Below are 19069 nucleotides of genomic sequence, written 5' to 3'. Positions count from 1 at the left end.
GAGCTGGATCCAACAAACAAGAATGGAAATAACAGTAAAGTTACTGACAACATAAGATATATTAAAATATTTATATTAATATCGCTGATGTTGAAGTTTGCATGTTCTCCTTGCGTTTGTGTGGGTCTCTGCAGGTACTTTGGCTTCCTCCCACAGCCCAACAACATGCAATTAGTGGGGTTAGGTTAGTTGATGAGTCTAAATTCTCTCTCTGTGTTAGCCCTGCAAGAACGGGGACCTGCTGAAGGTGTACCCTGAGTCTTGTCCTACGGCAGCTGGGATAGGCTCCAGTCCCACTGCAACCCTGAATTTGTAAGTGGAGGAGGATGTAATAAGTGAAATAAAAGACACAAAACATCAAAAAGAAATCTTTTCAACATATGGATGTGTCTGTGGAGGTGCTGGGGGACCAGTTAGAGACCAGCAGCTGGACATCAATGGTTGGACTGGTGGACTACTTCAGTGAAGAGTAGACGACATCTGGCTCTGGTTTACAGTCTGAACACAAACACACACAGTTATTAAAAACAAACAAACAAAACAACAGGAAACATGATTAGCCTACAAGCTTTGTAGTTCAATCAAGCCCTCCAGTCTCCACCTCTCTGCATCACACACAGTCCCAGTTCAGACTTCAAAGGGAACCAGCTCAGACACAGCCAGCTTCTTCTTTCTCACTCCACCCTAAGATTAACAGGCTGAGCAGATCACAAACAGCAGCACTAAAATGAAAAAACAAGTCTTCGCCGCCATTTTATGCGCTACCCAGAGTCAAGGATTTTCTTTTTGACCAGCCAATTAAAGTGAATTATACTTATCTATTCTTATCATTGCATTAGCTTAATCTAAGCATTCGGTTAGATGAAGTGACAGGTTGCATAAACCGCAGCAGATGTTTAGAGTTCTCTTCTCAAAGCATCTGTACTGTAAAACAACAAATGACCAGAAAGAGCTGGGGGGTATTTTTGTGAAAAGGAAGGTGGGCGACCACAAAGCTGCCATCTTCTTTCAATGCAGACTGATGCACTTCACCACAAAGCACAAAGCAAGCAGGTTCTCACTGCATGAACACTGCTATTGGCTAAACCAGAGCGCACAGCAGAGACAATTCTCACCAGCTTCAGACTAACTGGGGTAAACAGGAAGTAGCTACTGTGGTTTTACATGCAGAACTTTAAAAATGTTCACAAAAAAAGGTTGATTCATTCTATTAAAGGACAGTTTCAGAGGCTCGGTGCACTCAGTTAAGGATCTCTAGACTTTTCCGTTCATGTCTTCATACGTCTCATAGTGACAGCTCCAGGATTATAGTGAAAAAACCTTTGAAACTCGTCATCATTTCCTCATCATCATCCAAATCACCAAATGTTAGCATACTGAGAAGATGGTGAACATGATGAACGTTAAACCTACTGCTAACCTTCTAACGCTAGTAGTTAGCTTCAAGCAAAGTCCCATTTCCTGGGTATTTAAACTGACCTAATACAGGAGGAACTGACTGAAACCAGTGCTGCCAGATTTAATTTCACAGATTAAATCATCTTTGATAATGGTCCAATGTCAACTAAACACACCGTGAATGCAGAACATCATACCAGCAGTCAGACTTGGTGATGCTAGTGTGGCGGTCTGGGACTGCTTTGCTGCTTAATTGGTGGAACAATGAATTATCCTCTATCAGAACATTTTGCAGGAGAAAACCATCAGTTGATGTCCTGAAGCTCGAGCACACTTGGATTGTGGAGCATGACAATGATCCAAACTCGCAGCAGCAATTCCATCTCTCAATAGACAAAATAAAGAAAGATATTATGGGGTGGCATAGTCATAATTTATTTTAATTATATTTAGGATGCTTTGGCATAATGTTAGAGACCATACATACTGGTAAACCCTCCAGTGTGGCTGAAATTAAAAATATATATTCAGCATTTTTTCACAGGGCCAGTTAGGCTTGGATGGCTTTTTTCCTGTATATTAAATGAACTCATGATTTTAAAAATGTTTGGTTTTTAGCCTTTTATCAGTATTGGTTTCATTTAAATGAGTATGGTAGAACTGTGTAGTGTTTTGCAAATAAGCAAACAGCTTTAAACTCAGTGCAGCTCATCAGTCTCATGGTCTGTATCAGAAAAATGTTAAACTCAATCTTCCCAATCAAATAACATTTAATGATCATAATCAGCAAGATGAATGTATGTGGTCAACCTGTCAAGATGTCAAAAGCATTAACTTTATCAAAGATAATTTCAGAATTTAAGTGTACAATATGGGTGGTAATTTGCAATGAAGGGGGAAATTATACAGTGAGGAGTTTTTATAAGTAACTTTTAATGAGTAATCCTCCATGTTTCTTTATGACTACAAAATTTGATTAAACATAATTGTAAAATGTCAAAAGAAAAACTAACAATTCTCTGTTAATGAGATCAAATGTTCAAATTACTGTGACTGAAAGCAGACATGTTAGCCGCAACCAAACCAGAACAAGTCAAACTTTGCATCTGACATTTTGGTGAATTCCACCACGTGATCACGTAACCACGTGAGAAACACACATAAAACAAACGTATATTTTTTGTGCAAAGAAACAAAATCACTGCTGAAGAAACATGAGCCAACAGGCATAAATACAAAGAAGAGTGATGGTACTGGGAACATAAACACATTTACACAGTATTTCCCTGCTCTTAAAGCCAGATTAATCAGGGATTGGACTGGCAGGACCTCTGGCCCTGATGTGAGTGATAGACCCAGCAGAGGGCAGGTCCACATGTTTCGTTCAGACTATGTGTTGCTGGACCCTATGGGTTAAGCTCCAGTTCCCCCACGAGCACCTCTCTCCTTGGCTGCTTCCAGGGTAGGATTGAACCCAAGGGGTGTTTTGTTGTTGGACCATAGTCTCTCCACTCAGGTAAAAGAGGACCAGAGCTGTCAAGTGATCACTACCTGATGCTAAGTTGATTGATTGATCAGGTTGATCAAGCCTTGAAAGCTGGTGCTACTAATTCCTACTAGAGATGGCACGATACCACTTTTTATGTCCGATACCGATATCATAAATTTGGATATCTGCCTGAATCCGATATAGTGTTTTTTAATCAACAAAATTGTTTTTTAAATATCTTGCTGCATTTTGTATAAGTTCATACTCAAGTTTAAAACAACAACTACACTAAAGCTATTCTGCTATACCTGTATGCAAAAAAAAAATATTTCATAGTTCAGCAATACTGATCAATCTAATAAACTTAAACCTACACCATCCTCCCTATTCTGGTATTTTAAAGAGTACTTAGCATAAATATTAAGCAACCTAACTAATAGGGTTCCAACTCCCAGCAATAACAAAAATAAATAAATAAATAAAAAATAGGGAACCACCCCTCACGCTCCACCTCATGATGCCTAATCGACGTAATCAACCTTAATTTGATGCAGTGTGAAAAAAATGCACAGAAATCAATTATTTTTCAAGAAATATTAAATAGATTCAACATCTTTCTTCAACAAAATTGCAGACTGCACAGATGGTACCTTCCCAAAGGAAAATGTACTATAGCTTACTAGGGTATATATATTAGACTTAATAGTTACTATATACAGTAATGGACTTCAATTCATTTTACATCAGATTAAAACTTTGGGTGTCAGATAATTATTTATTAAAAGCTAGACATTTTAAATGAGAATAAGAAAGAAAAGTATGTCTTTGTGCCCCCTTTTCCCTGTTCATGCCCTATCGGCCCCCCTGGCTAAACTTTGCTAGATCCGCCCCTGCACAGCTACCAGCCGTCAGCTGCGTAGAAAAAGATCCTGGTGTAGAAAGTAATATTAAATACATTCTAACAACAGCTTATCAAGCTTCAACGTGCTGCTGTTGTTCAGCCGCTGGTTTCCTCTTTCTGGTGCAAAGTGGGCCAAAAACAAACAAGAGAGACGGACTCGCGACAGAAAAGCCGATCAGCTGATCATTAAGCAGTTTCATGATTGAAGTAGCAGCAAGAAGAGGCAGTCGCTTGTTAAGCTTAACGCAGGAATGCTTTACAAACATTCAGAGATGGACTTACACACTTGCTTTACTTCTCTCGGGGATAACTTTGTCGGAGATGAAATGCCAGGTTGCTAGCGAAGCTCCACATGCTATCCAGACCACTGACAGGTCCCACATGCCACAGCCGCTCTATCACGTGATGCATACTGCTCCGACGTGCTAACGTTCTGAGGCGAGTTACGGCGTGTTGCAAGTTTTGTGAGGTGCTTTCCTGATATTTAATGGATCGGATTACATTTTTTATTTTTCTCCGATATCCGATCCAGTAATTTAGGTCAGTATCGGACCGATACCGATACGTAATATCGGATCGGTCCATCTCTAATTCCTACATTGGATTTCTCAGGATGACCCCTCTATTTAGCCTTTCCAGGAGTCATGCGGTACATGGGACACTGGGTAGGATTCTAGACGCACCGAGCACACAGAGATGAGCTGGGAGGAAGACAGCCTAAACACCTAAACAGCATCCTTTGTTGATCTCAGGGGGCCTCTGTCAGCTGGGGGAACCTAACGGTGTCAACGGTGTCAACAGCCGCTGGTTTCCTCTTTCTGGTGCAAAGTGGGCCAAAAACAAACAAGAGAGACGGACTCGCGACAGAAAAGCCGATCAGCTGATCATTAAGCAGTTTCATGATTGAAGTAGCAGCAAGAAGAGGCAGTCGCTTGTTAAGCTTAACGCAGGAATGCTTTACAAACATTCAGAGATGGACTTACACACTTGCTTTACTTCTCTCGGGGATAACTTTGTCGGAGATGAAATGCCAGGTTGCTAGCGAAGCTCCACATGCTATCCAGACCACTGACAGGTCCCACATGCCACAGCCGCTCTATCACGTGATGCATACTGCTCCGACGTGCTAACGTTCTGAGGCGAGTTACGGCGTGTTGCAAGTTTTGTGAGGTGCTTTCCTGATATTTAATGGATCGGATTACATTTTTTATTTTTCTCCGATATCCGATCCAGTAATTTAGGTCAGTATCGGACCGATACCGATACGTAATATCGGATCGGTCCATCTCTAATTCCTACATTGGATTTCTCAGGATGACCCCTCTATTTAGCCTTTCCAGGAGTCATGCGGTACATGGGACACTGGGTAGGATTCTAGACGCACCGAGCACACAGAGATGAGCTGGGAGGAAGACAGCCTAAACACCTAAACAGCATCCTTTGTTGATCTCAGGGGGCCTCTGTCAGCTGGGGGAACCTAACGGTGTCAACAACAAGGTTATTGGGAACCAGGAGTAAGTAATTGTGTTTTTATGTTTGTGCTCCAACATAAAAGAAGTGCTGGAACAGATTATGGTACCATACATGCATCAGCTGAACAGTATTGTGCTGCAGAAAGTAGTGTGTTGCTACGAAAATGGCAAGAAAAAGCAAATAACAACAGAAGTGAGACAGACCATCATACACTCTGGTATGTGTCTAGTTGGTCAGTGGTTCATCCTACAACAAGATAATGACCCAACACATTAGTGCAAGCTATGCCTGAACTACCTCAGGAAAAAAGAAGAAGATGGTAGGCTTGAAAACATGGAGTGGCCAGCACAGTCTCCAGACTGAAACCCATTCAAGCTGTTTTGGGATGAACTGGACAGAAGAGTGAAAGCAACACAACCTAAAAGTGCCACATTAATGGGAACTTCTGCAACATATATGGGAAGAACTTTCTCAAGAATATTTGATTTCTATTGTAGAGAGAATGACATGCGTGTGCCCAGCTGTTATATCTGCGAAAGGCGGCTACTTTGATGAGTCAGAAGTTTAGAATATAAATTCTATAATTTCTTGTTTAATTCCAGTTGTCTTTTTGTACAATGCTTTCATTTCATTTTAGAGTGCAATGAGACATTAACGTGGAGAATTTTCAATAAATCTGGAAAAACTGGATTGTTCTTTTGACCTGTAGTGTATATACATGGCAAAACTAACTGTGTGTGTGTGTGCGCACGTAATTTCAGTTCCTTGTGCTGACAGGAAATTTGGCTAGTGAAATATAACTTCCAGGATCCTGGTGTAAGAATGGTTGGAGAGATTCTGACTTTCTACAGCAGCCAATACGAAAACAAGCAAAACTTTCCAAATGTTTTCATAGGTGTTAATCAATATGTGAGCAGACTAGGATGGTGGATATTATGAACATTACACCAAGCTTGTAGCATTCTGATTTTACAATTTAGAGAACTGGCTATGATGGAGAAAATGAAGATCAGCTGTACCTGACTTTTTTTTCTTGTCTTTGATGATGATTTGCCCATAAGTGACGTATTCTGTTCTCACTGCTGGAGAGACTGCAGCTGGATCACTCTCTGCACAATGAAACACACAGAGAATGTCAGTGCAGGCAGTACAAGTGATAGCATAGCTGATTGAAACTGCTGCTCTAGCAGAACTCTTTATGCACACACACAAAAATACAAACAACAGCAGCAACAAAACAGTTACAACACTGCAAAAGTCTTGAATCACCCGTCATTTTTTCATATTTTACTTCCGATGAGTCAGACTTTCATGTAATGTTTTCTAGTGCTATTGAACAATGTTTCTCCAGACTTTTTTTAAGGTCTTTCAACGTTTTTCTTTGGACAATGGCTGCTATTTTTACACATCCTTTTCAATCCACTCAACGTAGCTGACCATTTCCAGAATATATATTTTTTAATTCAAGTATGAAAAGACACCTAACTGCATAACTCAAATGATGAACTAGTGTTGTGTGGTTCTTCAGTTGATGGTTGCCAAGAAACAATTCTTAAGGAAGCGGAGCAAGAGCTACAGGCTGAGGTATGTCACGTTACACAAGCAAATCATCATCAGTATGTATGTAGGACGTCAGGAGAGAAGTACAAAAGATTGTCTACAGCCATCTGTAGCTCATGGTGGGGACTCTTTCATTGTCCAGGCTGCATTTTAACCTTGTTTGAGATCTTGTTCACACTGATGGAAATATGAACACAGAAAAGTACCATCAGATTTTGATCTACATTCATTTCATTCATTTACCTCATACTGGTGTTCTACAGTGGCTTGCAAAAGTATTCCCCCTTGAACTTTTCCACATTTTGTCACATTACAGCCACAAACATGAATCAATTTTATTGGAATTCCACGTGAAAGACCAACACAAAGTGGTGTACACGTGAGAAGTGGAATGAAAATCATACATGATTCCAAGCATTTTTTACAAATAAATAACTGAAAAGTGGGGTGTGCGTAATTATTCAGCCTCACGTGTGCATCACTTTGTGTTGGTCTTTCACGTGGAATTCCAATAAAATTGATTCATGTTTGTGGCTGTAATGTGACAAAATGTGGAAAAGTTCAAGGGGGAATACTTTTGCAAGCCACTGTATATAGGAAATATGTCAAAAAACTTTATGGTCCTTCCTCTTTTTATAACATCTGTGGTAAAATTGTTGCAGGTTGCATAGTTTGTGTTTTTTTCTCTCTCTTTTCTAAATGAGAAACAGGAAGCTGGATGACTCGTAGCTGTTAGCTTTTGTAAACCACAGATCACACACAACATAGTCCAACATTCAAAGAACAACATTCATGAGGCACAGTGGGAGAGTGTATAGAAAGATGATTACATCTGAGTGAGTTGGTTAAGCTGTTTGAGCAAAATGAACATAATAATTTTTTTTTTCATTATGGGAAAGTTTAACTATAATAATACATTCTTGAAAAAAACACAACTGTGATTTCAGGCTTTTTGTTTTAGTGTTACAACTATCTAATTACAAATAAGTGTTTACTAATCATCCTTCACATGCTCCATAATATCCTCAAATAAAGATATTACCAGACTAAACCAAATCTTACACTCCTGAAGAGGTGAAGGTCAAAACAAAGTCCACATGATCCAAACTACACTCATAAAGCATGTTGTCATAGGCTTTCAATTTCATATATACCCTTACTCTTACATTGCTATGTAGGATGTTACCCAATTTTAAAAATGTACACGACAAACAAATATTACCACTCAGCAACCATCTGTATAACTCAGCATCTTACAACATAGATTAATTAATCAATTAAATAATTAAATAAAATTTTAACTCTCCAAGAAAATAAGGTTTAAAAAGCTCCCTGCAGATTTAACTTCTACTAAATATTGCAAACTTACAAAATATTATAATGTCACTAAAAGGCTCAATCCAGAGTACTTTCTTTTTTTTTTAATCAATGCATCGGGGTCCTCCGACAAGAACACAGAACAAGCCATCCTGAGACTGAAACCTCAAATCCCAAAAACTGCAGGTCCACTAATATCCACTTGAATCTCTATAAATAAATCGGTCTAGAGAGAAGCCCATGCTAAAATATCCAGATTTTAACATGCATGGTACAAAAAATGATCTCAGTTCTTATTTTTCCCAAGCACTTCGTAGGAGGATTTTTGTTATTTATCATGGAAATATAGTTGTGTGGCTTTGTAATGCAATATCTTGTTTTCCCTTTGGACTGCTCCCTGCTAATTTCTCCCATAGAAATTCAAACTTCCACTACCCTACAATGCTAAGTGTTGCTTCTATATTGATCTTCACATTATAAAAAAATTTCCAAACTGCACTGAGTGATCTAGTTTTACAAAAAAAAAAACCCCAACAAAAAACAAACATAAGTAGAAGACAAAAAAGTCTTACCTCTGCTTTCTTGGACTATCTCTTCTTGACAATCGGATATTCTGACGTTACTGTATGTGATGTCATCGAAAGGCTTGTCCTGTTCAGCTTAAAAGATCCAAGTTTAAAAGCAAAAAACTCAATAACAATAAATAATTGAAAAAGTGTAACTGGACTATTAATATAAAACAATATGATGCCATTATTTGAAAAAGAACACAAACTTTGAATCGATAACATGCACAAACAGAATATACACATGAAAAAAATGATAATAAATTAAATCACATTAATGTGAAAACTTATACCATTATTCACCAAAACAACACCTGAATGAAAATTCTCAGTCTCACCTTCAGTTTTTCTACAAAAACATTGTCTCACAAGCAGAACCAGTAATACCAGTAGAATCAGAAAAATGACTGATCCAACAGATGACAACACAGAGAGTGAAGGAGAGGAATCAGGCTGATATTGAGATACACAGAGTGAGGTGGATGTAGGTGGAGGTGTGGATGTAGGTGGAGGTGTGGTGGTGTGTCCCCCTAAAATAAAGCAAACACAGTCATTAAGTTGTCGTCACATTGTGAATGTTGAAAGCTGCAGAAACACAGACAGGTGAGTGTGTCACCTGTGACAGTGATCCAGCTGGATGGAGACTCTCCATGACCGCTGATGTCACACTTGTAGAGGCCTTCATCAGACCTGGAAACATGCTGGATGGTCATGTGACCTGTAGGCTGCTTCCTGATGAGGGAGCCATCTTTATAGAAAGCAGCTGGGAGGTTGGAGGGAGTGGTCTTTGTTTTACAGAGCAGAGTGACGTCATCTCCCTCCATCACAGGGAGGACAGGACTCTGCAGGATCACTGATCCACCTCAACACAGAGACAAACTACAGCATTTCATCCATTTACACACAGCTTCATCAACACTAACTCCACACACTCAGCTTACCAGTGACTGTCAGCTTAACCATGTTACTGATGGGACCCTCTCTGGACTCACACCAGTAAACTCCACTGTCAGATGGGTAAGCATAGCTGATGTTACAGGAAGAACCAGCTGGTTTTCCAAACCCATCTGTTCCACACTGAGTCCTCTGTTGTTTGCTTGTGTTTCTCCTCAGAGTCCATCCAGCAGAGCTGTCGTCCTCCTCACAGCTCAGAGACACAAAGTCTCCTTTAAAGAACTGAGAGCTGCTGGGACTCACAGTCAGACGAGCTGTGAGGGTTAAAATGAAAAACTGATGATCTGTTTGATGTTGTCAAGAATTATAATACTGTAAGAAATCCTTCATCTAACTAGATTTATATGTGAGCTCTATTATTAAGTATGAACCCAATCAGGTCATATCAGTGAGCATTTCTCAGGTTTAAACTGTGACAGAAGAAGGTTACTGACCTTGGTTTGTTGTGCAGCTCAGCAGTGAGATCAGAACTGAAGAGAAATGACACTCAGGTTGATTTGAGGTGAACATAAAGAACAACTCCACACAAACAGCTGAGAAACACACAAACTCATCTCTCTGATATAGCTACTCATTTTCAGAACTGTAGCTGGTGGAAAATCCATTCATTCATTTTGTTAGCCACTTATTCCATCAAGGATTAGCTGAAACATGTCTCAGTTGTCATCGAGTGAGGTGCAGGGTATAAATTCAGATCACTAGTTCAAAACAGAACTAAATCAAAGAAATGAGAATTACTCACACTGAACAGATGGTGTTTTGAACTTGAATTCAGCCTGATTTGTTTTTCATGTCTTCTCCTCCATCATCAGTTATCAGGAGAGCAGACAGTCAAAGTACAAGAATTCAAACAAACACAGAGATTCTACTTACAGAGCAGACACAGCACAGATGTTTCCTTCATCGTCCTTCTCACTCATTTGAGCTTTTTTTCATTTCTGTCACTGACACCAAGTAAAGCCCGCCTTCTTCCTCTGAGCACCAGCTTTCTATTGGTTCAAACACAGAAGTGGTAGAATCACTTTTTTCTTTGTAAAAAGACATGTGATAAATTATAAAAATATATATATGTTGGGGGACTAAACTTACTAAGAGCATGACATGTAAAATAATACATATATATATATATATATATATATATATATATATATATATATATATGCGTGTGTGTGTGTGTGTGTGTGTGTGTGTGTGTGTGTGTGTGTGTGTGTGTGTGTGGTCACCGCACCTAGTGCTCCGATTACCACTATTACCTTCACCCTCCATGTCTTTTCAAGCTCTTTTCTGAGCCCTTTGTACTTCTCAAGCTTCTCATGTTGCTTCTTCCTGATGTTGATATCCTTTGGTATTGCTACATCTGTCACAACAGCCGTTTTCTTCTGCTTGTCCACCACTACTATGTCCAGTTGGTTAGCCATCACCATTTTGTCCATCTGGATCTGGATATATATAGACTACTTTGTATATATTATATCTATATGTAAACATTTCAAATCACTCAATCATTATGACATGATCGATCAACAGAATGATTCACATTTTATATTTAGGCCACCTTCTCACATGTGGCCACTAGAGGGAGGTGTTTGGCTTCAAATCTCTCTCACCTGGCGGCCACTAGGAGCACTGTGAGAATCCTTTTTCTTTGGATTTAAAACCATTCTCCACACAGTCCTGAAGGACAAGCTGAAGAATGCAGGAGTGGACCATCACCTCACTACATGGATATTAGACTACCTCACTGACTGACCACAGTATGTGGCTGTGTGTCGGACAGGGTCCTCTGCAGTACGGGGGCTCCACAGGGAACAGTTCTGGCTCTGTTCTTCTTTACCATCTGCACTGCAGACTTCTCCCACTACTCCACCCAGTGCTTCCTGCAAAAATTTTCTGCAGACTCTGCAACAGTCGGCTTCATCACTGATGGGGATAACAATGAGTACAGAAAACTGACCCAAGACTTTGTGGACTGGTGCCAGCAGAACTACCTCCAGATCAACACTAGAATTAGATTTCTGGTAGATTTCTGCAGGCACAAACATCCTCCACTGCAACCACTAAACATTCAAGGTATGGACATTGAACCCTACAGCTACCATGTCCAGACACGACTCTCTAAACTGTTTTTACTGCAGCCCAGCTCTGTCATATGCCACGAAGGGCCCCAAACGCGCAGCTCACTGGAAACAGGAAGTAGTAGGAGAGGCTGCTGGCCCAGTCAGGTCCCAATTTGTAGCTGGCCTCATTCCCTCTTCCACCAATGGTCAGCCTCCACCTGGAAACTTACATAACAGACATCACAGAGTACAAACAATGCCTCCGCATGGTGTGGTGAGTAACAGCACCACACGGCAACAATGACCTGGGTCATAACACTGTGGACAGCTACAGGTACCTTCAACTGCACTGGACTCATAATTCTGAAGCCCTCTACAGAAAAGGGCAGAGCAGGCTGTACCTGCTGCGGAGATTCAGGTCTTTTGGAGGGAAGGACCCACTCCGGAAGACCTTCTATTACTCTGTGGTGGCCTCAGCCATCTTTTAGGGTGTGGTCTGCTGGGTCGGCAGTATTTCTGCCAGGGACAGGAAGAGACTGAACAGGCTGATCGGAGGGCCAGCTAGCTCTAGGATGCCCTCTGGACTCAGTGGAGGTGGTGAGTGACAGGAGAATGGTGGCCAAGCTATCATCCCTGTTGGATAACATCTCCCACCCAATGCAGGAGACTCTGACAGCACTGGGCAGCTCCTTCAGTGGCAGGCTGCGGTACCCAGGACGTGGGACAGAGAGATTTTGCAGGTCTTTCCTTCCAACTGCTGTCAGACTCTACAACATGGTCTCTGCAGATGACCAGACACGTGCAGACAGACACACGTCCCATACACAGTTCTACCTGTCTCCATGATGTGCAGAATACTAAGTGCATAATTTCCCTAAGTAACAAAGTATATTTGTACAGTATTTTATTGTATTTGTATAGTACTTATTCTATTGTATTTAGTATTCTTTCTATTTTTGTATAGTATGTTATTCTGTTTATCTTGTTGTATTCTATTGTTTTTCTCTTTTTTCTCTTATTTCTAGTATCAGCTGATGTTTGCTGGAGCCACAGCTGTAAAAGCTGCTGGTCATGATATCGGTTTGGATATGTGGTGAGAGGGAAACATGAAGATGAAACCAGGAGATGTTCTGACTGAATCATCAGAGCTGAACAGGTGATGGAGAAACAGGTTTACCTTTAAGGTGACATGAATGAGTTGAAGGGAAGTTATGAACTGTTTCTGAGAGACAAATAACACCAGGATCCTTTTTTACACTGACAGCTGGTAACTGTGCAGGGGTTGGTCTAGCAAAGTTTTGCCAGGGGGCAGGGGGGCACAAAGAAATACGTTCTTATTCTCATTTAAAATGTCTAGCTTTTATTAAATAATTATCTGAAGCTTACAACCAAAGTTTTTATCTGACGTAAAATGTATAGAAATCATACATATACCAACAAGACAGTGTACATCACTGTCACAACAGTGTCTGTTTTCATTCAAAGGCTTTATGGCTTTTCCTATAATACCTGGGGGGCCGGTCTCTAGTCAAAATGCCTGGGCCGATTTTTTGTCCCAGTCCAGCCCTGTTGTCAGGTCAGGCTGTGCTTTTTGAGCCTTCTGAGTCCGGGTGGCCAGTTGGGTTGCTGGCCTCTCCATGTTTGGTCCAGGTGGATAAGGGCGTTGCCTCCATCCCAGTCACCAATGTGGGGACAGCTGAAGCTGTCCTCCACCCACGGACCCATTTAGAAGTGATAAGCCAAGCTACTGTTGTTAGCCTCCCTGCTGGTGTTAGCAAGGAACACTCTTTTCCCATCACAGTTTCCTCCCATACAACCAGCAGCCCTGCTCAAGACATGGTGGATGCGATTGACCAGTTTGCTCTCACTGAGTCAGAGCAACATGAGGTATGGTTACTTTTGCAGAAGTACCGCTCTGTTTTCTCCTGTCATGAGGGAGATTTGGGCTGCACAAGCCTCATCTCGCACGACATACCTCTGCTTGATGACGTACCCGTCCGGCAGAGGTACAGGCGAATTCCTCCTTCTGATTATGAGGCTGTCAGGGCCCATATCAATCAGCTATTGGAGGCCCAGGTAATTAGGGAGAGTAGCAGTCCTTATGCCTCTCCCATGGCATTAGTCCGCAAGAAGGATGGAAGCCTCCATGTTTTCGTTGACTACCGTTTGCTGAATAGCAAAACAAGGAAGCACGCCTTCCCCTTACCTCGCATCGAGGAAAGTCTGGATGCCCTTGCTGGTGCACGCTGGTTTTCTACCATCGATCTGGCCAGCGGGTACAACCAGGTGCCAGTTTCTGAGCAGGATAAGCCCAAGACCGCTTTTTGCACGCCGTTTGGCCTGTTCGAATGGAATCGTATGCCGTTCAGGCTGTGCAATGCTCCTGGTACCTTCCAGCACCTAATGCAGAGGATGTTCGGGGATCAGCGGTGCCAGTCGCTACTGCTGTACCTAGACGACACCATTGTGTTCTCCTCGTCTGTCTCTCAGCACCTGCAACGGCTAGAGATGGTGATGGCAAGGCTGCAGCAAGAGGGGCTCAAGGCTAAGCTAGAAAAGTTTGCCTTTTTCCAGCAGAAGGTTAACTACTTGGGCCATGTAATCTCTTGCGAGGGTGTCTCCACCGATCCTGCCAAGGTCGATGCAGTAGCCAAATGGCAGTGTCCTCGTTCCGTGTCAGAGTTGAGATCCTTTTTGGGTTTCGCCAGCTATTACCGGTGCTTTGTGGAGGGGTTTGCCATGTTGGCGGCTCCCCTGCATCAAGTGGTGGCTAAATTGGCTGGCACCACGACAAAGAAGGGCTCGGGACAGAGTTTGAGTGCTGTTTGGACACCTCAGTGTGAGGAGAACTTTGAGGACGTGAAAGCAAAGCTTGTGTCTGCCCCTGTGTTGGCGTATGCTGACTTTACGCGCCCATTTATCTTGGAGATTGTCGCCAGCCACAGTGGTTTGGGTGCAGTTCTCTCACCAGATGCAGAAGGTGTTGTTAGGCCAGTGGCTTATGCTAGTCGAGGTCTTCGGCCCCATGAGCGCAACATGGACAATTACAGCTCCATGAATCTGGAGTTTCTTGCACTCAAGTGGGCCATGGCCGAGAAGTTCCAGGAGTACCTTCTGGGGCAGAAGTGTGTGGTTTACACTGACAACAATCCACTCAGTTACCTCTCTTCAGCTAAGCTGGGTGCCACTGAGCAGAGGTGGGCATCCCAGCTGGCGGCATTCGATTTTGAGATTAAGTATCGCTCAGGCCGCAGTAATAGGAATGCTGATGGTCTCTCCCGACAGTATGAGACAAGCTCCAGCCTGGCCGAGGGCGTGTTGCCTGGGACTCCTGTCCCGATTTCGCTTCAGCAGGCTCCGTGTCCAGCAGTTCTGCCCGCCGTTACTCAGTTTGAGATTGGGGCCTTTCCGTCTCATTCTCCGGGGGATATCCGTGCTTTGCACGAGGCTGACCCCCTCCTGAAAGGTTACTTGGTATACTGCAGGAGGCAGTCCCCGCCCTCTCTGGGGGAAAGGAGTCAGATCCCCAAACCAGTCATGGATCTGCTGCGTCAGTGGGATCGTCCGGTGGAGAAGGATGGCATCCTCTATCACCGTATTTTGCGTCCGGGTGGAGGTGAGGAAGCCCTTCAACTTGTTCTTCCAGAGGATCTGAAGCCCGAGACCTTGAGGCAGGTGCATCAGGACCATGGGCACCAAGGTATTGAGCGTACCACTGAATTGGTCAGGCAGTGTTGCTATTGGCCCGGGATGTCCTCTGACATCAAGCAATGGGTTCAGCGTTGTGAACGCTGTCAGGTCGCAAAGGACTCAGAGTTGGGGTCTCATAGTTATATGGGTCACCTGTTGGCGTCTAGGCCAAATGAAATCCTGGCCATAGACTTCACGGTGTTGGAACCTTCCCGTAGTGGAGTTGAAAACGTCTTGGTTATGACTGACGTTTTTAGCAAATACACGGTTGCAATCCCTACCCGGGACCAGCGGGCCTCTACTGTGGCTCAGGCCACAAGTTTGGTGTTCCTAGCTGCCTCCACTCTGACCAGGGTAGAAACTTTGAGAGTTTGGTGATGCAACAGCTATGCGAGTTGTATCGGGTAGCCAAGTCCCGTACAACTCCTTACCATGGTAATGGGCAGTGCGAACGGTTTAACCGAACCCTCCACAACCTCCTACGGACCCTGCCATCATCTCGGAAACGTGACTGGGCTGCGTGCTTACCACACGTGCTCTTTTGCTATAATAGCACATCCCATCAGGCCACTGGAGAGTCGCCGTTTTTTCCTGATGTTCGGCAGGGATCCTAGGCTGCCTATTGATTTCCTTCTAGGCCGGGTTCAGGACCCAGTGCCTGGAGAGGTTCAGGACTGGGTGGCCGAGCATCAGGCCAGGTTAATGGTGGCTTTTGAGGGAGCTCGGGCGCGGTTGTCGCTGACCGCTGACCGTCGCAAGGAGCGGCATGACCAGAGAGTCCACCCTGTGCCTTTAGAGGTCGGTCAGCTGGTGTATCTTCAAGATCACAGCGCCCAGGGCCGGCACAAGATCCAGGACCTATGGAGCTCTGTGGTCTATCAGGTGTTGAGGGCACCTCAAGGGAACGGGGCTGTTTATACCATTGCCCCCGTGGGAGACTTGGAGAAGGTTCGACATGTCCATCGCGACATGTTGAAGGCACAGGTCAGCCTGGGTGCCTCCTACACCTGGTCCACAGGCTCCACCCCCGCCTGTGCCTGCTGACTCAGAGCGGACCTCTCTGAGTGACGATGAGTTGTGGCTCCTTGTCCCTGAGTTACCCTCACAACCTGCACTCAAATGTTCATCACTTGCCACGTCCTGTTGAATCTGCACCAGTCGCTAATGCTCAGCTTGCCCTATTCAGGCCATGGTGTTAGGTTTCATGAGTTATTGCGCTCACTTTCGGCTGCGCAACTAGGTTAATTGGGAACCCACCTACATATTGATTGCAGGGTGGTGTCAGCCCGTATAAAGCTAAGCCGGTGTTTTTCTGGATCATTCCTCCCGTGCATTCGGCGCAAAGCAGCAGTAAATACTGGCACACTGCAACGGACTGATCAGCAAGCGAGTAGATCATATGACAGCTACAGGTATGCTCTCGCTTAACCTCAGATTCCCTCCCAGTACTAGAATGTGTAGTAATATAGTTTTGCGGCCTATTGTAGCACGGCAGTTTCTGTTTTATTCCGGCGTTGCAGAGAGAGGTACTCGAGTTATCTCCACCAGTGAGAGTATAGCGCCTCCGGAACTGGGGTAAGCCGTTAAAACTACTTTTATTAGCATTCACAATTACTGGAGGCTAAGTGTTGTGGCCATTTTTGTTGAATGTTTATAAAATGCAATTTGTATTCATTTTTGTTTTTTCTTTAAAGGTGTAAGAATATTCTGACCTGGTTTTGTTATGTAAATTTGTAATTAATTTTATTGGAGAAGCTTTTGGAAAGTGATTGGTTTATTAGCTTATGGACCCTCCCATTAATCAAGAGATTAAGAGCACCCTGGATGGGTGTGGTAAAGAGGTTTTCGTTTTTTGTTTGCCAAATGTCAGATGGGAAGACGGGAGGGTTAGAAAATGATTTTTTTGACCACTTTTGAAGTTGTTAAAGCAAATTAAATTAGCTTTCGTTTAATTTTAAGTTTAAAGAAGTTATTTGGTTGATTTTTGTTTATAATTTTGCACGAAATAAACCACATATGATTTTTAAACAATGGAGTCAGAAGTGCGTTCTAAAACAAACCTCCCATTGCCACCCACGGCCTTTTCTTGGACTTTTTTGGTGTTTGGAACGTAAAAGGCCGCGACACTAAGGTTATAGTTATCTGTTGTTTAAGGCTTTGATTGCTGCCTTCACATCTCCGTGGCAAACTGCCTGACCTTAATCGGAAGAGTGAAACGCCTGTTGTGAGGGCTCCTCCTCGGTGGAGCCTGTTGTCTTGTCTTGTTTTGTCTTCTCGTGAAACTGTTTTTATTATCTGTAACCGGAAGGTCGCCGGTTCGATCCCCGGGCTCTCTGTCCTGGTCGTTGTGTCCTTGGGCAAGACACTTTACCCTACTTGCCTACTGGTGTTGGCCAGAGGGGCTGATGGCGCGATATGGCAGCCTCGCCTCTGCCAGTCTGCCCCAGGGCAGCTGTGGCTACAACCGTAGCTTGCCTCCACCAGTGTGTGAATGTGAGAGTGAATGAATAGTGGCATTGTAAAGCGCTTTGGATGCCTTGAAAAGCGCTATATAAATCCAATCCATTATTATTATTATTATTATTATTATTATTATTATTATTATTATTATTATTATATTAAGTAGGCTTACCTTTTTTTGGTTCGCTGGGTTTTATTTTATTTTATTCTGGATTGTTGCTTGTACCCACCCCTCTGTGATCGGGCTGAAACGATCCTGTGCCCGAGTGTCGTGCTGGGAACCTTAAACTGCCTCAGTTGCCGATCTCAGCCGGTGGGGAGCCAGACCGGCTTGTGATTGAGGCTTGGACAATTACCACCAGCACGAGTTGTAGTTCTACCTGTGGGGCGTAAGCCTTCCAGTGTTGTGTGTGTGTGTGTGTGTGTGTGTGTGTGTGTGTGTGTGTGTGTGTGTGTGTGTGGAATTTCTTTTATTAAAGTTGGTTTTAGTTTTTTATGATCTGTAGCGAGCCTGACGCTCAGTGTCCTTTTATTCTTTTAATGTACTTCTCTGTGTCTTATTGCAGTGAACGGAGGACGTGCCAGTGGCCCTGGGACCTCAGGTGGTGGGTCGTTTTCACACTTTCTTTTGTACAGCACTGGGTGGACTGTAGTGATTTTCTTTTTGTGTGATTTTCTTTTGGGTCCACGGCTGCTGGTAAGTCCAAGTTCCATGATTGTTTTATTTTTACTTTAGGACGCTGTCAACAACAACGCTACATTTGGTTTTCTAATACTTTATTTATTTTTACTATAAATAAAACTGTTTTAATATTGGAGCCAACCTGCCTCAGTGTGCATCCTTGAATCTGTGCGGCCTCTTTATTATTCCTTTTATCTATCTTTTATCTATCTTAAATATATATTTTCTGGGGGTGAAATTCCCCTAGGTGGCGTTGTCATTTAAAAAGAGGCCGCACAGATTCAAGGATGCACACTGAGGCAGGTTGGCTCCAATATTAATACAGTTTTATTTATAGTTGTCAATAGAAAATTGTACTTAGTAGTCAGTATAATCTTTTAATTATATAAGTTTGCATATGGTAGTGATAGGATGTGTGATCCTTAGTAGTCTGCAAAGGTTTTGTGTGCATTCCAGAGTGCTCTGGCATTCACACCCACACTCTGGGAGTATGGGAGAGGTCGTACCTTGTCTTATTGTTTT

General features: G+C 42.9%; 2 protein-coding genes and 1 long non-coding RNA gene across 3 annotated transcripts in view; 1 reads left to right on the top strand and 2 right to left on the bottom strand.

Annotated features, from left to right (window-relative positions):
* Nucleotides 1–4380, bottom strand: part of LOC309696763 — a 54688-nt gene extending 50308 nt beyond the window's left edge. The window contains exon 1 of the long non-coding RNA XR_014273647.1: nt 4071–4380. This is a non-coding gene — a long non-coding RNA (uncharacterized lncRNA). The remainder of the gene's footprint in view (nt 1–4070) is intronic.
* The window catches only part of LOC309693376 (protein NLRC3-like), a 183038-nt gene that overhangs the window by 31572 nt on the left and 132397 nt on the right, over nt 1–19069 (top strand). The window lies entirely within an intron of this gene.
* LOC309698806 (sialoadhesin-like) lies at nt 5112–10924 on the bottom strand (the record flags this gene model as incomplete). Its single annotated transcript, XM_082521497.1, has 5 exons — nt 5112–5162; nt 9092–9234; nt 9321–9566; nt 9646–9942; nt 10912–10924. 5 exons carry the CDS (start codon nt 10922–10924, stop codon nt 5112–5114), a joined length of 750 nt encoding a protein of 249 aa, XP_082377623.1.

The sequence above is a fragment of the Aulonocara stuartgranti genome (assembly GCF_965226115.1).
Source record: "Aulonocara stuartgranti genome assembly, chromosome: 3".
NCBI classification, from domain to species: domain Eukaryota; kingdom Metazoa; phylum Chordata; class Actinopteri; order Cichliformes; family Cichlidae; genus Aulonocara; species Aulonocara stuartgranti.
Note: the sequence above shows the minus strand (reverse complement) of the source record. Positions and strands in the feature narration are given on the sequence as shown.